The 24,209-nt window shown below is 39.8% G+C and overlaps 1 protein-coding gene across 1 annotated transcript in view; it reads right to left on the bottom strand.

Annotated features, from left to right (window-relative positions):
* Positions 1-24,209, bottom strand: part of ADGRV1 (adhesion G protein-coupled receptor V1) — a 279,169-nt gene that overhangs the window by 20,907 nt on the left and 234,053 nt on the right. The window contains exon 89 of the mRNA XM_086771404.1: positions 19,545-19,666. Within this exon, the coding sequence (XP_086627530.1) occupies positions 19,545-19,666 (122 nt within the window). The remainder of the gene's footprint in view (positions 1-19,544; positions 19,667-24,209) is intronic.

Genomic DNA, 24,209 nt, shown 5'->3' with positions numbered 1-24,209 from the left:
TTTAACGGAAAAACCATCAGCACAAAAACTTATATCAGGGCTTTCGAAATAGACTCTGACAGAAATACCACTAATTAGCTGCGAACAAAAAAAAAGAAAAGGGAAATTTACGGAAATTAGAAAGCGAACGAAATGAACATTGAGCCAAGTCCATTGGCTGACTCTAATGGCCTTGTAGTATTTAGTTATTTCCCTATGATTCTGATTATAAAAACCTAAACTGTATGTCAATTCATGCCAACATAATCTCAAAGGATATATATACACATACTTATCTCAAAACTGAGCAATCAGAAAATTTGATTGCCATGCCTTGCTGTATTTATTGATCGTAGCAGGAATGCAGCTCTACCCATTGTCAGCAACAGACAGTGTGAGTGGTGGACCACACATCACACTGTTGGTTCTTGTACTCAGAAAACAAGAAGTTACTTTCCCTCTTGGATATTATCTCTAATGGATTAATGCCAGAACTGAACTTTTTGCAGCACTAAATAGAAGAATTTGGATATGAGCTGCTCTGTGACCCATTCCTGCTATCTGTGGACCATTTCTGAAGAGGAAAAAATGACAGGAGCTGTTGAAGGATGGCTTTCACACATTTTTTCAAAGCAATAAGCTTGTCAGTTGTTGTTTTGGGGTTTATTTTAGCTTAGTTTTTCCTATTACTTAGCATGGAATACATGTCCTTTTGAGGTCTCCGTCTTTGTGTGAGGCTGTCTATTCTTTTCCAGCACCCTTGTATGGCAATAATTTCTGGCTCTGCAGTATCATGTTCTCTCATGGCAAAACCACCCAAACTGTTCGACCGAGCTGTCTTGGCTGGACGGCGAGGTCCAATGTCAAGCAAACACAGACAACTGCCAACTCCAGAGCTGCATGGTGGGTGAAGAAGAGAGTACATGACTGGAAGAAGCCCTTCCCTGGTTTTCTTTTTGCTCTAGTGATTTTTCACTTTGCCCTTTCACATCACCAAGTGCAGCAGAGCAGCTACCAGTTCTGCCATCATCCCTCCTCCAGTCAACGCTGGGAGAAAGACGTCAAGCCTTGTTCATCTTTGCCGGCACAATCACCGGCACCACCAGCTCTGCCTGTGGAGCAGGGCCAGCACGTGGAGGTGAGCTCCACCAACCTGGAGGTATTATGGGTCCGACTGGATAGGGAACACGGGCCTAATAAGGCTTCCACCTCCAGATGGCACTTGTTCAGGTGTTTCTAATGGTATTTCGGTGCCTTGCAGAAGTTAGCAGAAAAGATAGGCTGATAGGCAAGTAATGAAAAAGGCTGATGGGGCTGTTCAGCCTGGAGAAGAGGAGGCTCCGGGGAGACCTGATAGTGGTCTTCCAGTGCCTAAAGGGGGCCTACAAGAAAGATGGGGAAAGGCTGTTTAGTAGGGCCTGTTGCGATAGGACGAGAGGTAATGGTTTTAAAATAGAGGGGGGTAGATTTAGATTAGAAATTAGGAAAAAAAATTTTATGATGCGAGTCATAGAACACTGGAACAGGTTGCCCAGAAAGGTGGTGGAGGCCCCATCCCTGGAAACGTTCAAGGCCAGGCTGGATGAGGCTCTGAGCAACCTGACCTAGTCAGGGATGTCCCTGCTCCTTGCAGGGGGGTTGGACTAGATGACCTTTGAAGGTCCCTTCCAACCCTAACCATTCTATGAGTCTATGAGTCTATGAAAGGCAATCTCCTGAGGGAACTGAAAGCAAATTCTGAAGTGAGAGGGGGAAACTTTGCCTGGCAGGTGGATTTTGAAACAATTTTATGTTAAGCACGTCAAATGTAAAGCCTATAAAACCCAACTATATGGGCAAGTCCTGGAAGTCTCATTGCCTGGTGTGTCATTTCACATAATTAATAACAGCTCATGCGAGTTAATGAATGGAGGGTGATGTTCACCACCCCATTCCAGCAAGGACAGTGGCAGTGGTAACAACCCAAGTATGCTTCTGCTTTCTCTGCTCCTATTTCAGGCACGGTGTCTCCATCACCGTCACCGGGATGGTGGTTCTTGCTGCAGGCTCACTCGGAAATGTTCAGTTTAATGCCATATAACGACACCCTTAGAACTGGCCAGGCCAGTTTCTCCATGTGTTCTCAGTGGAAACCCGTAGCCTCTCGTCTCCACGCACCCACCTTCTGCCTCACTGTCACTCCATGCTTTTCCTTACGAGTCTTTCAAAGCGACAAATGGCCTGTGAGGGTTTTGTTAAGGTAGCTTCTGTGTTGTATATTTTCTGGGCAACAGAAATATATACTGATTTATGTTTACCCATAACAATCTATAGATATATACGTAAAACTATATAGCTATAAATTTAATTTAATATAGATAAACTCAGCACAGGCACAATTTGAACAGAGTCAGTGAGTAAGGCAAGTTTTAAGATACACATGAACTTCCATCTTACACCTTAGATAACTCTGCTCCACACAAAGCTACCTCTGAATTCAGATATAGATCTACTCAAACCACATACGTGCAGTTACTTGCAACTGCACCAACAGCCTTGGGTTAAGCTTCACATGTAATGAATTAGTAGACGTGAAACTAGGTGAAAAATTAAATGTAAAATGACATTACTAGATGTACAATTTGGGGCAAAGATGATAATATGGGGGTTTTTCCTCCATTAAAAAGTATAAACATACAATGAAGATCACACGAATATGAATTAAGGCAACAAAACGTATTTACTTTCCGTCATACTTTAGTTGTATGTTGCCTTTACTACAGAAATCGAATGAATGGAGGTTAAACTAAATTCCTTAAATTAAAGGAACCTTGCAGGAAAATGAAGAAAAGTACCAGTAGTAGCAGTCTTTCCAAACTTTGCTGAAAGCAACAGAAAAGGAGTTAGAGTTAGTTAGTTAGTTATAATTTCCTGTCACATATGAGTATCACACATACACCACTTCAACTTCAGTACGCAAAGAAAATTCTATAGTAAAATACAGTATAAGCGTAAAAGGAAGACAAGTTGCTAGTCAAAAAAACATAAAACGGTCAGTAATACATTGGCCTATACAAGAATGTCACCCATGCAAGCCATTTTTATGCTTGCCAAGTGGACTCTTAGTGGGTGTAATCATTAATTACTATTAATTCTGATATAATCGGCAGAATCTATTCCAAGATTCTATTCATGCATAGTTTCTGGAGGGTTGATAAATCATTAATATGTGCTACAGGCGTGACTATTACGTTTTGCAGATGTTTCTGAGTGGCATGGCTGTTGTGATAATTACAGCCCAACCTGCTGGACATTAACAGACTTTGTGCAGCAAAGCACTGACCAAAGTGCCTGTTGTTTAGTAAACCGTAATCGTACATATGAAAGTGAAGGTGAAGTTCTAATACAAGACAAAATTTAACGCAAAACAAAACATGACCCAACCAAATGATCAATCCAAAAGCCAGTAAGGAAGAGGGTACTTAAAGTCACCATCTAAGCAGTGACATGCAAGAGCTGGGTCAAGAGCAACGTAGTAGAGCAAGTAGTGCTGAGCCCAAGTTTGTGAGCTTTTCCCCTCGTCACCACAGTCCGGGCTTTGCATCTCTGTTGACACTGTTATCATAGCATTGTTTAGGTTGGATAAGACCTATAAGATCATCAAGTCCAATTGCTAACCTAGCACTACCAAATCCACCACTAAGCACCACATCTACATGCCTTTTAAATACCTCCTGGGATGGTGACTCAACCATTTCCGTGGGCAACCTGGTCCAATGTTTGACAACTATTTGTGTGAAGAATTTTTTCCTAATATCCAATCTAAACCTCCCTGCCACAACTCAAGGCTGTTTCATCTTGTCCTATCACTTGTTACTTGAGAGAAGAGACAAACATCCACCTTGTAGAGAGCAAGAAGGTTTCAACTTCCTTTTCTTCAGGCTAAACAATCCCAGTTCCCTCAGCTGCTCCTCATAACACTTGTTCTCCAGACCCCTCACCAGCTTTGTTGCCCTTCTCTGGACGCGCTCCAGCAGCTCAAAGTCCTTCTTGTACTGAGGGGCCCAAAACTGCACACGGTATTCGAGGTGCGGCCTCACCGGTGCCAGGCACAGAGGGACGATCACTTCCCTACTCCTGCTGGCCCCACTGTTCCTGATGCAAGCCAGGATGCTGTTGGCCTTGGCCACCTGGGCACACTGCTGGGTCATGTTCAGCCAGCTGTCAAACAGCACCCCCAGGTCCTTTTCCACCAGGCAGCTTTCCAGCCACTCTTCCCCAAGCCTGCAGCGTTGTGTGGGGTTGTTGTGACCCAAGTGCAGGACCCAGCACTCAGCCTTTTTGAACCTCATATAATTGGCCTTGGCCCATTGATCCAGCCTGTCCAGGCCCCTCTGCAGAGCCTTTCTGCCCTTGTACAGATCAACACTCACTCAACTTGTTGTCACAGCCCTTGCAATACAAAAAGAGATATTTCCAGGAAGCGGAGGGTCTTTATCTAGGTTATGCTGAAAATCATTAATCGCACAGCTCCTTCTACTCTCTATTGTTACAGGGATTTAATGAGCTAGTAGCACTATACTTGGCTCCCATTTAGAAAAAATAAAGTACTTCCATTTCTGAAAAATAAAGTACTTGCGGCAATACAGACTAAAAGATGGGTTAGGATGTGGTTTAATAAACTTAGCACAAACCTGAAATATAGGAGCCATTAAATTTCTTTCCTATATTAGCAAGGCTGCTGGCCCTACACAAGTAATTTATCTTCCCATGGCTTTTATTCCAGCCATCTGTAAAACAAAGATGATAATATCCATCTCAGAAAGCTACTCTGAAGATTGATAGGCTGGTAATTCATGCTGCTGCATAGCAGACATAATTACTTACAGGCTAAATGAACTATAGGAAAAGATAGTAATTAAAAATAATTTATTCTCAGGTTTTCATATATTATATCAATGTATCTGACTGTGATAACTTTCAAAAGCAGAAAATGACTACTTGTGAGTGCCTTGAAAATTTTTTACAACATATGAACTTAAAATATGTATTACATTAGTGAAAATACTGAATTTCTCAAGTCTCTCTGTAAGTTTGTTCAAATACACCAGGTAAGACCTATGTTTTTCTACAAATACATTTTCTAAGAGACAAAATCATCGAACTTTTTCTTACTTTAAATATTCCTAAAATTTTGTAAGGGCTACTTTCTCAGTTGGTTTTCATGTGTCCTGTAGGAAAGTAGAAAATCTATATTGGTTTTCAATGGGCTGGGATAACACCTTCAAATAAAATTCACCACAAATGGCTAGATCTTGGATAAATTACTTTTTAGATTGTTTCTACACCGATTCTTAAGAAAAACTTCAGGTGCTTTGAGAATCTCATCATAACTCCGTGGCCTCACTACAACCTATACTACTGTAGTCTATGTGAAGGACATCTACACCGTGCTTATTTCCAAAGCCAAGCCCCCGTGGAAATGCGGATACAAATTATTTATTTCTCCTTCCAATATTACCTATTTCTTAGGGAAAAATGAAAAAAAAAGACCCTTAGATAGGCAAAGGAATATCGGAACGGGTGCTAGCAGACTTTCTGTTCTCAATATATGTGATGCCTAGATATTAGTTTTTTAAAACCTATGCAGAAGGTGGCAAAGAAGCAGGCATATAAGGATTAAATATCCAACCTGCTCACCTTCTTCATGACCTCCTCTTAGGTCTCTGGCCAGAAAAGCTGGTTGCCTGCCTGCCATGCTGACCTGCTGTCTAGTTGCCTGCTTGTACTGCATGTCCTGAGTGTCCTTTTCTTATCTCACATTCAAGGTTATAGACACGTTCGGGCACAGGACATCTTTTTGTTCTCTGCTTGTATGGTATTCAACGCAATGGAAGTCTGGCCCATTCATGAACTCCAGAGCACTACATTTAATACATCATTATAGTTTCTCAGTCTAATTAATTGCTAGGCTTCAGCATTTACTGGCAGGCAAGCATACCGGTCCCCAGCTAAAGCAGGTGGCCCTAATCTGAGCCTATTTCTAAAGACTTTAGCATCTTTAGAGGTCCCTTCCAATTCAAACTATTCTACGATTCTATGTTCATCAGTTAAAAAAATACTGTAATAATGAAAGGACAAAGCACTTTTCATCGTTAAAGGGCAATCTGAAAGTAACTAGTTTCTAAGATGACTGTTAATTAACTTTCACCTTTTTTTGTAGTGATATTTTAGTAAAAAAAACCACAAAGGCTTTTCTATTTAATAAAACGTTACAGTATAAAGAGTCTAAATACAGAAATGTTATACTAACTGAAAATAATGAGAAAGCAGGAATCTCACATGTGTCTGGTGAAGCATTATCTGGAATAATTTTTCTGTCTTTACTGACCGGTGTACTAATTTAGGTGCCTAGAGCTGGGGAGGGTGACTAATTGTTTTTTGTTCACTGATGAAAATGAAATGGCAGAATTGAAAATAGACATATAAGCACACAGTCCTTTTATGAAGCAAAAATTTCTCTAACATAGGTTGGTCTACTCAGCTAATAATAGGTGGTTACACAAAAGCTAGGGTGAAAATAAAACTTTGCAGGAAAGAAGCAGTCTTTACGATGAGAACCACTGTTTCCCTGCCGTCTTTCAAAAGTCAGGAATGAGAAGAAGGTCCTGCAAGAGCTGCTGGCTCCACTCCACTCGGAAAAGAATCACTTTGCCTGTTAAAATGACAATTTTCTCTTTCCTGGAACTCAAGATTAGTCCTACGGGAGGCTGGGGCATAAGAAATACCGAACTTTCAAAACTTTTTACTGGGTATGCAGAGTATTTGAGCATATTTTAGGATGTGTGTTACAACCTTCAGCCTGCTTCCCCGTGCCACACTTTTCGAAGTACAATCACAACGTTAGGACATCTCCAGTACATCGTGTGTTTTATTTACACACCCTCACACACATACAGAGAAAACAAGATGATATCCCTCTCAAAATGAAATCTTCTCCACACTCTTCTTTAAGAAGACATACAAAGGAGTAAGAAAAAAAAATATGTGTGGTTCCCAGTTTTGCAACTGAGGATCCAGTACGTCTTTGTTACTAAAACTTTCCATGACTCTATTGTAACAGCAAAACAACACATCTGAAGACTTAAACAAATAATCAGCTGACAGTACGAGTTGATTTGGTGCCTTTTTTTTTTTAAATCCAATTGACCTTTTTCAAGGCAAAGGCAAAAGAGCAACACTTGACATTTTGCTCAAACTAAAGAAAACATAATTTAGCAATTTTCATCCAACTGTGGTTAGCTCCAGCTTCACAGTTGCTCAACTCTTTCCAGACACAAATTATTTGCAGTCCTCACATGCATTAGAAAGCTTCCTGAGAGAGTTACTACTAAGTGGTTATAGACATATCTCATACTTAACTGTTGACATGTTCCCCTTTGGAGAAAATATCCATCACAAAAATTCAGTACAAAAAGAAAACATTGGCAACATTGCACTTAAAAACTTTCAAACAAACTGACTTTGGAATGAATGTACAGCAGTGCAGTTAACACGTTCCTTAAATTCATAGTCCTTTCGGTAACAGAAGGAAATACTGAGCATCTCAAAGAATTCCATGAGATCACAACCACATTCAGGTTTGGTTTTTTTTGACCAGGTTAGAGGTTTAACTGCTTGCCCATACAAATCTCAGGTGGTAGCAGACGTAGTCAACGCGAATTTAACTTTGAACGTGATGCTCAAAGCTTCCTTTACACCTTGACACCACCTTGCCTCCCACGTAGAACTGAGGTGTTGAAACCCAAAAAGTTGTTCCGAGTTAGGGCCAACTCAGAAAAAGGATTGAAGTCTCTAAAAAAAATGCCTGCCGAGAGACAGGATACATTATTTTGTGAGCAACACAACACTGGCGCGATTATACAGCTGCTGGATTGAGGCCAGTATGCGCACAGACAACAGACAACTGACGGCACGTGAAATACTCTCAGGCTTCTGAAACAAGATTTTCAAATCCCTGATCACCACTAACACATTTTTTTCTGCTCCTACCATCTACAGACTTCATCTCTTGGACCAATGGCCTCAGAAGTGTCCACGGACACCAAACAAGGTGCCACCAGTACCTTTTACAACGGCATTCACACTGCTGTTGGGTACAAAACTAGCATCACATCTGCCTCTTTCAAGCCTGCATCACACTGGTGATTTGCTTTTGTCCTGAGATAAAGCAATAGACCCATCTCCGTCTGTACTTCTGAGTTATAGGTAACTTATCAACCTGCAGCAGAAATTATTTCACTATTAGTATCCCAGTGCATAATTCTGCACTTAGTGTTGTCAGATCTCATATAATTGCTGCTAAGTCACTCCACAGATCATAAATTGTCTATTTCATTGTGCAGGACACATCAGTCCTCTCAGTCACCAATAACCTCTAAATTTGGGTCATCAAAAAGACACATTAGCATTTTTTCTGCCATGGTCATAATGAAAATGCAAGTGAAGATCAGTATCAAGACATTAGATTACTATTTTTTTTTCCGATTTTATTTTTACCATATTTTTTCCCTTAACTCTCAATCCTCCAGTTTTTTCTTATGGCACTGTATCAAATGCCTCCCTGGGAGCTGAACAGATTTGCTGCATTTCCAGTGTCTGGATCAGCATGTTGTGGCACAAAAAGGTTTTGCTGATGTCTAGATATCTCCCAGCTTTATTTCAATGACTCTTTGCTTACTCTATTCCAAAATGCTTTTGAGTAAAAAGCAAATGATATTTTCATACCATGTCGTTATTTCAAAACGTCATTGTTTCTTTTGTCAAACTGTATCCACTTTACTCCTAGTATGACCTGTCAGAGTCAACAACACTTATTTAGGAAAAAGCACTTCTAAAGAGAATCCATTGAACAATTCCTTTTAGGCTAACTCTGGCCTAGTTTGGACAACTTTTAATTCATTATTTCCTAGCAAAATTATTATCAACTGTACTTAGAGAACTGCTCTGTCATCACCAGAAAATAAGCATTTGCAGTTTACCTGCACAGAGAAAATTTTTTTTTCTTAAATGGTACAAGAAAAAGCTGCCACGGATTGGTCTCATTGATGGTTTCAAGATTATTCTAACTCTGTCTTGCCCACAGCAGAGCAGAATTTCACTAGGTGATAAAACTAAGTGGTCTATCTTTTTTAAATTTCGGAGTTCCTACTTAACTCCCACTGCATGTTGTATGTAATAACCTTTTCACCGACAGGAGAGAAGTCCCTTTATGCATTATCCTGTAAGGACAATACACTTAAACAATTGGGTTTTCTTCTTCTGAGTCTTGTATACGTCATTCATACCCCTTCCTGTTCTCATCTCTTACTAATTCAACAAGTCATTCTACACATTAAGGCTGGTGGTGGTCCTTTAACTCATATTCCTTCGACAACTCATCAGCTAGATGACATTCCAAAAATCTAAACAATTTCTGGTATCTGTTTAAAATGTATTATACGTCAAGTATAAAATAAAATCCAAACAAGGAGGGACTTTGCATTGCATGTAGTACTTCAGAAAAAAAAAAAAGTTAATGAAGTCAATCTTTACTGAATTCCTTTTATTTCAGTGTTATTACAGAAAGAAGTTCTAGCTTATCATGATCTTTGCTAAAATTGCATGTCATGGATATGCTGAGTAATAATGATAACTGTATAATAATATATAATAACTATATATAATTGTAAATGTATACATATAATAACTATGAGAGATAAAAGCTGTAATGTCATTCACTCTTTCTACAGTAGTTGCTTGGAGGCCACTGAAGCTGTGTATAAAATAAAAGAATTCTTTATTTTTTTAACACGAGCTTTACAAGCCCCCAAACAAGGCCTCATCTGTATTTATTATGAAGAAAAGGAGAAAATGTCTTTCTCACACTGGTGAAACATCAGGCTTGTGCAACATAGAGGGTCCTTGTGCAGGAAATGTGTGGGTGGAGGAAAAGGGGAGGGTTCTTTTGCTAGAGGCCATTAAAACTTGACATGTATTTATTTCACAGAAACATGCAGATCAGACTTCATAACGTAACGATGTTCAGCTGTGAAGAGGCATAGAGCACTCTGTAGTGCTGAAACATGAGAAACTGAACGCACCCCTCCAAAGTCATTCCTAAAGGTGGATAATTATTTACCAAAGCTTTCCTGTTTATATCATTTCCAGGTCTTTGGCTTTTATCATTAGCTTCATGATATTTAATGCTTTTCTAAAAACTTATGACCTCAGGGCCATGTGGCTGGTGTTTGTCCATCTATCACAACAAATGGGTTGAGAATAGAGCTTCCCCATATCAAATCATAGCATCACAGGAAAATTGTCTGGATGGGACCTCTGAAGGTCACTCAGTGCACTCAGAGGGTCAGTCCATTGGTCAGGTTGGTACAGCTTTGTCAGCTGAGTCCTAAAACTGTACAGCAATGAAGATCCCAAATCTCTCTGGGCAACAGTTCCAGTTCTATGCTTCCTTCTAAGGAATTATGTTTCCCAATGTCCAATCTGAAAAGGTCCCATGCCACAGTTTGTGGCCACGTGCCTTTGTTATCACGTCGTACTATCAAGAAAATAGAAGGGAAGAGCATGACATCATCACCTTTTTAATTACCTTTCAAATATTTAGAATCATAGAATCATAGAATGGTTAGGGTTGGAAGGGACCTTCAAAGGTCATCTAGTCCAACCCCCCTACAAGGAGCATGCTCCTATTACATTTTCCTCTGGTGTCCTCCTCACCTGACTAAATAAACCCAGCTCCTTCAGTCATGCTTCACAGGACATGTGCTCCAGGCCTCCGGCCACCACGGTAGCCCTCCCTTCGGCCCTCACCAGTTTCTCCACACACCTCGTGAACTGGAGACTCCAAAACTGGATGGAGTATTCCAAGTGTCACTTCACTATCTCTGAGTAGATAAGCATGATAATTCAATCCGTTGGCCAAATTCCTCCTGCTGTAGCCTGGTATGGGTTTTACCTTATTTCCAAGAGGAGTTCCACTTCCCCTGGTTACTGTCAGCTGCAAATTTCCTGAAGCGATACTCTGCCCTTCTAAAATTTGACAGTAATGTTAACCTCCTCCTCCTCCCCATCACACTTATCCTCAGTCACCATGGTTTTTTTTTTTTTTTTCAAAAAATAGGCTCACATTGGCTGATTTTTGGAAAAAAAAAAAAAAATGGCTCACACGGCCAGCTCTTTCAGCCCTTCTGGATGAATCCCTTTCAGCCCCATGGATCTGGGTATTACAGCTCCTTTAACTGGTCCTCAGTCTCTTACTCCCCTCCTGTTTGCTGCCTTTCTCCTTTTCAAACCCTGCCAGTAAGTACAGCAGGTTTTGCTGGTGAAAACCAATGTGGATTAAAAAAAAAAACAAAAAAAAAAACAAAACCAAAAAAAACCAAACCAACAAGCCATTAAGTACTTCAGCCAATTATAAAGAAATTCATTGTTTTCAAGACTTAGAAGCCACACTCTCAACTTCTGAATTCTATAACCATCAATTAATGATCTTAAAACAATACTACAGGATTTAGAAGGATTTAAAGGCAAAACAAAGATTGACTCTACATTATGGTTATACTGAGATACTTACTTGAGCTGAGTTGTTGAAAAAATTGTGTTCAAGGTGACACAAAGCGATTGGCAGCAATGTAAAATGAAAAGACGGGTGATTTGTTACAGACACCAAATCAAGATGGTTACTATTTTATTCTCCACAATAAGAAAAGTCAAATCTCACAGAGCTGAAAGAAGACCCCATGTCCTTTCCAGTGAATATACTTCCACTGACTGTAGCAGTACAAGTCATAGTTAAATTTCTCACTTCTTGTTGTGTACTACATAACTCTTGCTCTTACTAACTCCTTCCTAGGGGAATGGCTAAAACTGCCTTGTCATCTCCTACCTCAAAAAATGATTGAAGTGTTTAGAGGTTTTCCCTGAAGTATGTTCTTAATGTAAGTTCTTCAAGAACTGCCAAAGTAGTTTCAAAAATGCTGGAAAACTTAAAAATAAATTGTATTCATTTTTCTTCTATTGTAAATGAGCAACTGATTGAAACACTCTCTACATGGTTTTGATTGACGATTGATGGAAAATGCAGTAAATCAAGGCCTACTTCTGCATGTTCTTTCACTCCATACATTTGCAATTATATTATGCATTATTCTGTATGCTTTCATCAGTATAAACACAGCTCTAGACATAAGCTACTCTCTTTGACATCCATTTCTCCTATTTATTAGGAACAAATTAGGTCCAACCTAACAATACTTCCTTTGTTTACCCGACACTGCACACTTTTTTCTTCGTTTTGTCTCCAGCTACAGACTGACTTCAGGTCAGTTATATAAGAACTTGAATAGGTAAAGGGAATAGTTCGCCATAATTTCACAGGTCATTACCGTAATCATGTATTAGCGTATGCTTAGGGTGGTAACTAGGAGCACAGAGAATTCTTGTTTAAGAAGGAAGTAATATACACAGAGAAAGGAATATAAAATTGAATACTGCATTGTCTTGATTCACTGAATAATCAAGTTGCTCAGATGGCTTTGTAAGTTTGCGTGGCTGGTATAACGCTTACCAATGCCATTGCCCAATCAGGATTACATGCCAAAAGTTTAGCTTGCTGATTTTGTTTGGTTTTGAGTGGCTTGGATCGTCAGCACTGCTGTACAGGATCATCCAGTCCACCTCTGACTCATCAGGAGGAGATGCTTTAGGAAGACGCCGTCAGAAACAGGAAGGGGAACTATTTATAGCAGTGGCCTTCCCAGTGTCCCCTGACACTGTGCACATAGTATGTTCAAGGAAAAATCATACCTTTCACTTGCAAACTGGTGGTGGCATGAGCTTTATAAACCATATACTTGTGTTTATTTTCTTTTCTACACTGATAAAGTGCACTTACAAAACTATATAGTTGTTCTTTTCTTGATTTCTCAATATGCTAGTTTTTTTTTTTTCTTCTAAAACGGTGACACATTGATTTATCTTGTTCAATTTTTTTTTCAGTTACTCCATAAACAGGATATTCCTCATTATAATGTGAGGGATATTTTTTTCCACCATATGTATTAGTTTTTTTTCTGGTATTTTATCTCCTTTGCTACCTGAGCTAGCCCTTGCTCCCATTCTGGTTTATCTGCAGTATTTTCATCAATGAGGTTTGGTGAATCACATCTCCTCCAGCCCATGCCAGGTTTGGGGGTGCACCTGTTCACTCATTTTCTGTATGTCCATATTTCTTCCTAAAGGTACTGTGGGCTTTTCCAACATTTGTACCTGAACTTCTGAAATTTCTTTTACTGTAATCCACCACAAATAAGTTGACTTTTAAAAACTGTCCTATTAGGCAAGTCAGATATTTTGCCCATTTTGGAAAATGACCAGTCAACTCTTACTGCCAGATTTTTTCCTGTGTTTCTCGGGAAGCCGTATTTCACATGTAACACATAGTCATGATGTGGGCATGAGTCATCCTGGTGTGCGCAAACAAAGAGACTTTACCCTTATCTGCCTCAGCCAAAACAACCACACAAGATCTTTTTGAATTCTGTCGTTAATAATGGGATATCTCCCAGTTTTGATTTACTTTTCTCTTGATTCAAAATTGCTGAAAAACTTGAGTTTTGATACTGTTGATGGGTAACATTTCAGTATGTCATAAGAGTAAGGTTTTGATTCAAAATTCCTTATTAAAAGAGTTAATTAATTTATTGTTGGTGAGAGGGCATGGTGGAGCTTAGCGCAGTGGACCACGACGGGGGTAGCTCAAGGGGTATCTAATAACCTGCAGTTTGCAGTGTAGATACACACGAAATTATAAGGCAGAGGGTTGCGGTTTGCAGCACAGTTTGCTGGAAATACAGCCGAAGAATAATCAAGACTATACTGAGAAAGCTGGCTGCGGGGATGAGTTTGAGAACAGGCCTGAAGCCTCATCCCAACCCCTCTGCAAACAACGGGAAGAGATCCACCCGCCACTCTGGACTTTGGATCCATCGAACGGCAAATACGCTAACGATGACGTTAGCTGTACAGACCCGAAACACCCCCTAATTGTATGAAAAACACAGCCACCATTTAGATGAGTATAGGGTATGCAGAACAGCTTGTGAAATCCTAACCTTTAGAGAGAAGCACGTAAGACAGCAGTTCATTTTTTCACTCTTGACCCCAGCAAACATCTTGTGAGTAAATCCACGACAGCAATCATATGTAACGAAAAGAGGTGAATGTTCCTCTCAGTTTTCCAAGTGAAAAGATGAGGAGCCAAGACCTTTCTCATGAGCGCACAGAGTAGGTTTCCGGAACACAGATATTGCCGGGGTAGGACAATCAAGAGTATACCGCCGAGGAACTCAAAATACCAGACATCCCAAACATGCTTCTTATCCTTCTCCTTTCACGCTTGTCTAAATTTTTTTTTCATTTTGCAAATCAGCTATTGTCCCCTCATATGGCACTTTGCATGTTTACTCCTGAAGTTACAGGGAAAGAGTTGCTTTCCCCTCCACACGCTAGAACAGCTCGTACTATAAACTCGATGGGAACCGTTTCCCGCAGGAAGTGCTCGGAAGCAATTTGTCCCGAGTAGATGATTTTTCTATCAAGTGCATTTCCTAGGAAACGTAAGGAGGCTAAACAACTAAATCGGATAACATGCAGCGTCCTTCCAGTCTCCTGAGTTGAGCTCATTTGGACACCCAACACATTTTAATGGGTCGCACTCTGCTTCGTTACACGGTCTGTAGCTCCTGAGCAGGAGGGAAGCAGATCTCTATGTCTCATAAACTATTTCATTTGCTCTTTCCTGTTGGGGAAAAGCTCATAATGAGCACCGAATTGCTTTCCAGCTGAAACAGGGCATGTTGTGGAATAGAAATGCCCACCAGTAAATGCTGAAACCACCTTTCATTGCAGAAAAACTGCCTCATTTTAACAATTATTATCAATTCTGAGAGCTGATAAAGGCATGGGAATGAGATGTCAATACTAAAAAACAGCCAGTTCCTCTCAAAATCATTATGAAAACGTGTTATTCACTGTTAAGCCCCATTTTCCTCTCTGATTTCCAAACAGAACGTCTGAGATTAGGGCTTCAAAGGACACTGGAGATGGTTGTCCATGTTGTGGGTGAACCTGGCTCTGCAGAGCCTGGATGCCAGAAGGACCCCTCAGCGCATGCCCCCCAAGACCAACCCCTCGTTAGTGGGAGTACAGTCTGCAAAAACTTCATAAAGCTACAGCAAAACCTTCATTTGTACCGAATTCAGTACTCGTAATACATCATTTTCTTCTACACAAACAGCCTGCATACTGACATTTTCTCTAATTAAGACAATTTGTTGTATCTGGTTGTTTGATGAAAAGCATGGATTAAGGAAATTTACAGACTCTTCACCTTGTTTCTTCCCTGTTTCTCATTCCATGCTGCATGTCTGGTCACCTGAATCACATCGGTTTTTCTGTTTCCTGATTAGATAAATGGTAACTTTAAAACAGGAGAACAATATATGTGGGGTTGTTATTTAAAATGTGGGAGTGTTCCAGGAAATGATTTTTAAACTTGTTTTATTGTAGAGATTTACAAAGCACTGAAGACAATTACCTATTAAAACACAAACAAATATAAAAACTGAAGTACTGTGAAAGAACTACTCCATTGTTTTTACTGTTCTCAGGGTACCCAGTGCTAAAAAGATACAATCTCCTTTGATAAATTCGGTAACTTTAAGAAGTAATTTCCAATAGTAATAACATGTAGTGGATACTGCCTTACATTTTGTGCCTGAAAATTCCAGCAAAGGCAAAAAAGTGTTTTTAAAACGTGAAGTGTAGAGTTCTTGACCTCTTCATTGCTGGAAGGAAAATTTTCTATTTACTGCTGTTTGAGTTGGAGCTACAGACCTGCATATTTTAATTTAAAATATTAACCAGGAAGAGAATACACATTTGAAATTATTCCATCTCCTTTCAACAAAGGAACATTTATTTTACATTTGAGATTTTACAGATTCTCTAAAGTTAGGAACAGCAAAAATAGCAGATTTCTCCTTTTAACATGGAAGACCAACATTGATATAATTTGATTAGAAATTTGCATGTTGTGGAGATGCTGCAGTATCCCCTGCAGATCCATTGAAATCATAGAATCATAGAATGGTTAGGGTTGGAAGGGACCTTCAAGGGTCATCTAGTCCAACCCCCAAATCCACAGTAATTCCTTGGATAACACAATCTATCATTAGGGCAAGAAGCCAATTTAATCGATCCCAGTACAAAAGAGACAATACCCATTGCTGAAGCAGTTGCTCGTGCTGGTAGAGAGTCGAAGGAGGAATTATAGGCAGAAGGGCAATGTGAGCAGTCTGGCCTTGCCTCGGATTTGAAACGAAGGCTGCACAGGGTTGCACAGCAGTGATAACACCGTGTGCAGTTTTGGGCCCCTCAGTACAAAAAGGCCGTTGAGTTGCTGGAGCGCATCCAGAGAAGGGCAATGAAGCTGGTGAAGGGTCTGGAGCATCAGCCTTATGAGGAGCGGCTGAGGGAACTGGGATTGTTTAGTCTGGAGAAGAGGAGGCTGAGGGGAGACCTCATTGTTCTCTACAACTACCTGACAGGAGGGTGTAGGGAGGGGGTGTTGGTCTCTGCTCCCAAATAACTTGTGATAGGACAAGAGGAAATGGCCTCAAGTTGCGGTAGGGGACGTTTAGGTTGGATATTAGGAAACACTTCTTTACTGAAAGAGTGATCAGGCACTGGAACAGGCTGCCCAAGGAAGTGGTGGAGTCACCATTCCTGGACGTGTTCAAAGAACTTGTAGACGTGGCACTTCAGGACATAGTTTGGTGGACATGGTGGTGTTAGGTTGATGGTTGGACTTGATGGACTTGGAGGTCTTTTCCAACCTTAAAGATTCTATGATTCCATAAGGCAAGCCAGCCAGTAGAAGGTGAGGCTTGCAGTATTTGGTTTCTTAATTTTTATTTTCCTAGCTCCTCTGAAGGATTTCAAACAACATTTCTGAATATATATTTTCCAGCTGTCTAATTGAGGGTGGAGATGCAACTGAGCACATGCCTCTGAAACATTAGAAATGCACCTGCCAATAGAGGTTATTTGATCTTTGTGCATGACCCCATGCTGCTGCAGGACACAGACAACAGAAGGGTAAAGCTCTTGAAAGCAAAAGTTACTTATCATAGAATTGTTAGAATCATTAGGGTTGGAAAGTACCTTTAAAGGTCATCTAGTCCAACTCCCTCCATTTATGTCAGGTCCTTGAGTACCGAAACAATATATACAGAAATATTTATTCTTTCACTTTCATGGAATGATGGTAAAAATATTTCTGACATTGTAACACCCATAAAAAGTTCCAGCAGAAGCACACGAGTTCTGTACTACCTGTGCAGGTCTTATTGTGTGGACAAGCAATGCTGGTAAGAGACCAGTCAGCAACTAAAGAATAGCTAATAAAAAACCTCAACTTCCTGAAGTTCAAAGATTTTAGAGTGAATGGAAACAAAACTACGTCAAAAGCATTAAATTTAGCCAACTGAAAAAAAAATTCACGTAGATTGAGAAAAGCAAATACTTCTGGTGTCATCTCACGTTTAGCTGGATCTAAACAAAACCCTAACTTTGGAGTCATTCAGTGGTGCACCTCTAACAGCCGTCATTAAACATTATTCTAGGCATGTTTTTATATCTGTGTTTTCCATACTGCCCGTACTAGACCACTAGTGCAATAAATCCCCCACAGACCTTGTGGGTTTTACATTTTACAAGATTGGCTTTCAACATCCTGTTTTACTTCTTGATCCTATTGCACGAATCGCTGTCTTGAAACTGGTAACAGTCAAAATAATGATAAATCTATGACTTTGAACTTGAATAAAACAGAATTACTTACCTGAATAAATAAGTTATATAAAGCAGACTAATATGAAGTCTCTTCTGGCAGTTACACAGAATGGTCAACACTGTGGCCAAGAATGATAGTTTTTATGAAGTGTTCATATGCTTTTAATCTTAATATGCACTGGCAAGAAAGTAATTTTATTTTAAAGCAAATATCCATGCATATTGCAGTGCCCTGGCACCCTTTTACTTCCGCCATAAAATCTCAATTATAATGAAAAATTACCCTTTTCAAAAATTTGTATCCAAGATAGATCTACGCAACAAAAACTCAGATTGGATTCTAGTAATAATTCCTTGTAGAGAGATAGTAAGGAAGGATATATGTAAATACACGTGTGTATCTACCTGTACATACACACACATCACCGCTGCCGTAGCGACAGTTGTAGTGCTAAAACTCCCGAGGGGGTTTCCCTGCACTCTGAGATTTTGCAGGGGGGAGAGGAAAGGGAGGTTACTACTGCCAGTTCTGCAGAGTTGTGGCAGAAAAGGAAAAAAAAAAAAAAACTGATCTGTCCTCCTAAAAAGCAATTTTAATTCAAGCCAATATATGCCAATGTATATAGAACAGTTCAACAACAACATATCCTGAATAATTAAATGCATTGGAAGGAGAACAAGCTACATTTTTTTTTCTCAATTAAAAAAAAAAAATTATGTCTGAGTTGTACATTTTGAAAATGTTTAGATTTCTGCTTAAGGAATTCAAATGTAAAATAAATCTGTTTTGTGAAAATACACCTTTTAAATTAATTTTTCTTTGATGCGGTATGAAGATTTTTAATACAGGTAAATCAACATGGTAACACAGATATTTCTCTTACAAAAATAGCAGAGGAACCTGCACACCATAGATTTGGATATATATTTTTTTTTAATTCTTCATCAATTCACTGTTTTCGAACATCAGAGGTATTTTCCCATCCATGATGTACTGTGCTCTATTCTGTCAACAATTCCACAATGTGCAGTATAGCATTGAATTCAGTATAATGCAGTACTGAATCTGGTGGAAGCACTTCAATGTGTAAAATTCTGCAAAAGGTTATTTGCTTTTTTTTTTTTTTTTACTAATAACCAACATCTAGTCTATTTTTTTTTTTTCAATGAAAATTTCCTTGCTTTACCAATATCCGTACTTCATGAGAAGAGCTAAGCCTCAAGGCTTACCTCTAATAACGAAAACAAATTTCAATATTATGGTTATATAATTTTTAAATCTTTGTGGGTTTTTTTTTAAATTAGCGTTAGCAGACACAAAAAAAAAATTGAAACACTCTGTTTTTGCAAAGGCTGCAGATATTTCAGGTTTACTGCTATAATTATTTCAGTATCATATTACATACAGAAGCAAGCAATTTTCTTTCCCAGTGTATTAGCTATGAAATTAAATCTATGCAATTATACTCCTATTGTTTCAAAACAATGCATCCCTTGCTTTAATATGCAGCCGGTATGTTAATTTCAGAAATAAACAGAACATAAAATTAGCACTTCCACCATGTCACAACGTGTTTCTGGATGATGCGGAGCTTAAATGCCAAACGTGTTGTGAGCGGTGGAGATGACCCCAGCTCTGCAAGGGGACCGAAGGAAAAGGCGCCAGCTCTTACCTGCAGGCTGTTGAAGATGATGAAGAAGACCAACATCCAGAGGTGCCGGTAAGCCATGTGCAGTCCTCCCCACAGCCAGGTGACGGAAATCAGGGCAAAGAGATACAAGACCAAGGGGATCTCTGGAAACCAGAAACACAGCATTTCAGCCAGTGCACCCTGGGAAAAACACTTTTTAAAGCATTACTGACGCAGGACCTGGTTTGGCCATCTCTGGCCAACCTTGGAGCTCATTTTCCAGCAACGGGCAGCCCTTCTTCTGCTCCGACTGGGTAGGGGTCCCAGGGCTTTTTAGACCCACCTTGGGGCCAGGAGACCAGAGGAAAGGCACGGCCAGCTGGAGGACTGGAGGATGGAGGGGACAGAAAGGGCACAACCCAGCTCGTGAAAGCAGGAATGGGTGCTTTGCAAATGGGTAGAGTGTACTTGGAGTCAGAAAAACGCACTGACCTTGGCGAAAGCACGGGGAGAGCTCTTAGGAAGCTCTGGAAACTTTGGGAGGAAACAAACTTTCAAGAATTGAGAGGAAAGGGAAAAGGAAAAAAAAACATTATCAATAAAAAAAACTACCACGGCTCTGGCAATTTATAGAATTATATAGAAATTATAAGAATAGCTTATTCTCTGATTTGTTGTTCATTTTACTGCAAGTTGAAGATGAGAAGGCATCTGACTGTAAAGCTTTAAGTGGCCAACCTCCACTCATTCAAGGAGCCCCCCAGAGACTGACTTTGCACCAGTTAAATTCATTCACGCAGAATCTGTCCTCAAGCACACCAACACAGAGCTGCATTTTATATTCCCTACTGTATTTACAGCATAAAAGATTTAAGGAGCACTGGCAGGAAGATGTCTGCACGGACAAAGTTTGCAAAGAGGAAAGAAGTCAACTTTTGCCATGACCCGCTCCTGTTGTCGACAGCCAGGTACACCACGCCGGTCCCTCGTGTTGAGCGTATTTGCAAGACTTCAAAGTCTATGTTTGCCCAGGTCTGCCCACTCCGGGGGCGGCAGCGCTCGGCCAGGCATTGCCCCTCTCCGCATCAGTCACGGGGCACCAGCAAAGAGCAGAGATGTGCTTTGGACGGGCATCATTCCAGAAACAGCAGTTTGGGAGCGCTTCGGGCATTTTGTTTAACAATGTATAAACAGTAAGTGCTTTCTGAATGGCAATAGCCAAAGTCAAGACTACCCTTCCGCAAGGCAGGCAGTCGTTGCTTCAGGGATATAACTATTGCTTTGTCAGAAATGCATGTGAATATTTTTATAAACAATTGAAGCAAAATATGATGTGAGCAGTACTATGTTCCTAAGGTTTCTCGCATTAAAGCCTAATATTGCTTGGTAAAACCTAGGGTGTGAACCTCAGCTTGAGTTGTTCTGTAAACACTGTTCGATAGTCTGACATAACATTTAACAAAGATATGTATTTCCTTAGTGAATTATAATGAGATGGTATGTTATAAATGAAAATTAACATTACGCTAGGTTGGTGGTAACCTAGGACTAGAGGGAATAAAACCAAAGTATTAAAATAAACTTAGTTTTTTGGAATAGTGAACAAGGCCTTGCTTTATCTGTGGGGGAAAAAAAAAAAAACACCTACCTGTTTTTCTGGAAAATAAGAGGTCATTACAGCATTAAGAAAATTAGATTCCACAAGCAGAAGTGTTTGAAAGCTCAGCTCTAATCATTGTTAAGATCCTCCCATTCTGTCACTTTTGTCATGTGACATAAACCCCTCCCAGTTTGGCCACTGGTCAATAGTGGTATTCCGGTGCATGCAGGATGGCTAGCGTGTTCTCAGTGGGTGGGAGGATGCAGCACCACGGGCACCAGGCAGCTAGGGACCTCTAGGAGACTTGAGAAGTCATCGTGGGTGGGTACTGGTGCCTTAGAATGGCATTGGATGCACGTCTTCCATGTCACAGGAGATCCAAAGGATCTGTACGTGATCAGTACGTACAACACAGGACCTGTGGAAGACCTGTTCCACGTAAAGAGAAAGCTGGAGGCCAGCCTGGATAACCGTGGCTGTCTCAAGTGACAATCGATGCCCATTAAGCACCTGAATGACTTCTCCCATGGCAAGGTAAGGTCTGGCCGAAGTTTACTAAAGGTCTGAGACTTGCCAAGGATCCCTCATCCACAACATAGCATTAAAAATACAAAGCCCTCTAAAGTACCAGGTAGTAGAGTGAGAAGCAGAACATTAAGTATTTATTTTTATCCTACATTGCATACATTAATGAATTCAAATACTTATTAGACGTGTACTTAACAATATTCACAAAAACAGCAAAGAACTGGCAACCTCAAAGGTTTTGAGGTTATAATAATGATATTTATTAAAATTAAAATTAAGAAAATACACATCAAAAATGTCAATTTTTGTAAATGTAATTCTAAAGCTAAATTCACTGATTATGGATTTATTCGTGCACAGATATTAATGGAATTATATAATCTTTTTGTTTCAATCTCAAAATGATGCAATAAACTTTAGCTGCTTATGAAATTCAAGTGGTATAATGGACTGACAACTAATGATCGCTAATGCAGATGATCCTAAATGCTGTACATAGGCCACAGTGAACAACGAAGAGAATTATCCTGGGAAGCTGAATAATGTTTTGACTTTTTTATTACTTTGCAATATAGTTCAATTAAGGTGGGGGGTAAGGGAGAGAAGAAAGCAAATTGCGGAAGGAAAAACGGCAGACGGTAAAACATGTCAAAAATTAAGACCATAATTTCTGCTTTTAGTGCATAAGCACCACCTAAGGAAAAATATCACAATTTTAATCATAACTTAGAACCTCTAGAGTGTTGAAACCATAGATCACTGAAATAGTTGTGATACAAAGCCGAAGGAAATGGAGCCATATGATATCTAGATCATATACTTTTGATGTACAATGATCTGACTTTATTATCTCCAAGTGTGTACGAGGGGGATATTTGACAAATTCAGTGCCATCTCACCAGAATAAAACTACCACAGGTAAAACCAGGATCAAGCTCACTGAAGCTAACAAGATCTCTATGCAGTGTACCTTGAGTAATTCTGATAAAAGTTTATGTAATTAATGCTACTCAGTACAAACATGTCAATTTATATATGCATTGCAATAATAAAGATGGTCTGGAGATATCTGCTTTTTGCCAGATGCTGAATGTTTGTACAGTTTACGATTCTGCTTTTGTCTTTGTCAGTAACAATTGCTTCATTATCAGTACTGTAAAGGATTAATCCAGAGTTGAAACTTTGGCAGCATTTAGTTTCAGCTGTTTGAATTCTCTTCACCCATTCTGATCAGAAAATTTGTTGTATTTCATAGAATCATAGAATGGTTAGGGTTGGAAGGGACCTTCAAAGCCCACCCAGTCCAACCCCCCTGCCAGGAGCAGGGACATCTCCAACCAGACCAGGTTGCTCAGAGCCCCGTCCAGCCTGGCCTTGAATGTTTCCAGGGATGGGGCATCCACCGCCTCTCTGGGCAACCTGGGACAGTGTTCTACAACCTTTAGTGTAAAAAATGTTTTCCTAATATCTAATCTAAATTTAATCAAACAGAAGCTCAATTTCTAAAACAAACACATCAGAAAGGCAGCAACAATGTCATTTAAGTTTGTAAAAACAGCCTTGCATAAAGGAAAAGGATGTCAATAAATAGGCTTGAAATGACCCAAAATAGACAGTCAAGTTATCTGTGGTTTCCTTTGTATGGAAAGAAAACCAACACCTCCCTCCCAAACAAACTCAAAGGGTATTTATTTCTGGGCAGAAGAACCTTCACTGGCAAGAACTTTACTCTACATACGAGTACCAGCAGTCGCCTTTAGAGGACTGGAGTAAACCTTGAGCAGACAAAAGACTGCCAGCCAACTCAGCATCAGTGTGATGTAGCGGAGACATTGTCAAGCAGCTCTCTTGGGTATTATATATTCGAACCATGCTGGTCCACATTTTTTTTTACAGCATTACTATACCTTTTCTTTGTACGAAGAATAAAGAAAGGTTTTATTTAAGCAACAGTCAGTCCACCCACTACTTAAATATATATATATGTATGTATGTATCTACATATATATCACCATCCTGACTGTTCATACCTCTCCCCAAAATATCTCCCCTTTTCCATAACTAGAAGCTTAAGGAACATCGGCAGAGTTGATGACTCAGTACAGATAAACACATGTTATGCAGCTTTCGTTGCAGTTTCTTAGAGTTTGAAAACTTACCATAGTCCATCTTGGTATGTGACCAGGTGAAATTATACTCACTTAATTTACCAAAATATTATTTTCCTTATTAACATAACTTTAAGTACAATCATTTTTTATGGGTGGCAAAACCCATAGTAGACCATAGACTACTCTACTGTAGTTTTACTACAGTAGAGGAGTCCTCAGCATAAACACAGTATTTCGTCCAGTGATTTACATAAAAATGATGCTCGTGAGAATTTGAAAGACAGGCTGCCATATTTTCATGACATAATTAATCATAGAATCATAGAATGGTTAGGGTTGGAAGGGACCTTCAAAGGTCATCTAGTCCAACCCCCCTGCAAGGAGCAGGGACATCCCTGACTAGGTCAGGTTGCTCAGAGCCTCATCCAGCCTGGCCTTGAACGTTTCCAGGGATGGGGCCTCCACCAC

The sequence above is a fragment of the Chlamydotis macqueenii genome, chromosome Z, assembly GCF_036417535.1.
Source record: "Chlamydotis macqueenii isolate bChlMac1 chromosome Z, bChlMac1.mat, whole genome shotgun sequence".
NCBI lineage: Eukaryota > Metazoa > Chordata > Aves > Otidiformes > Otididae > Chlamydotis > Chlamydotis macqueenii.
Note: the sequence above shows the minus strand (reverse complement) of the source record. Positions and strands in the feature narration are given on the sequence as shown.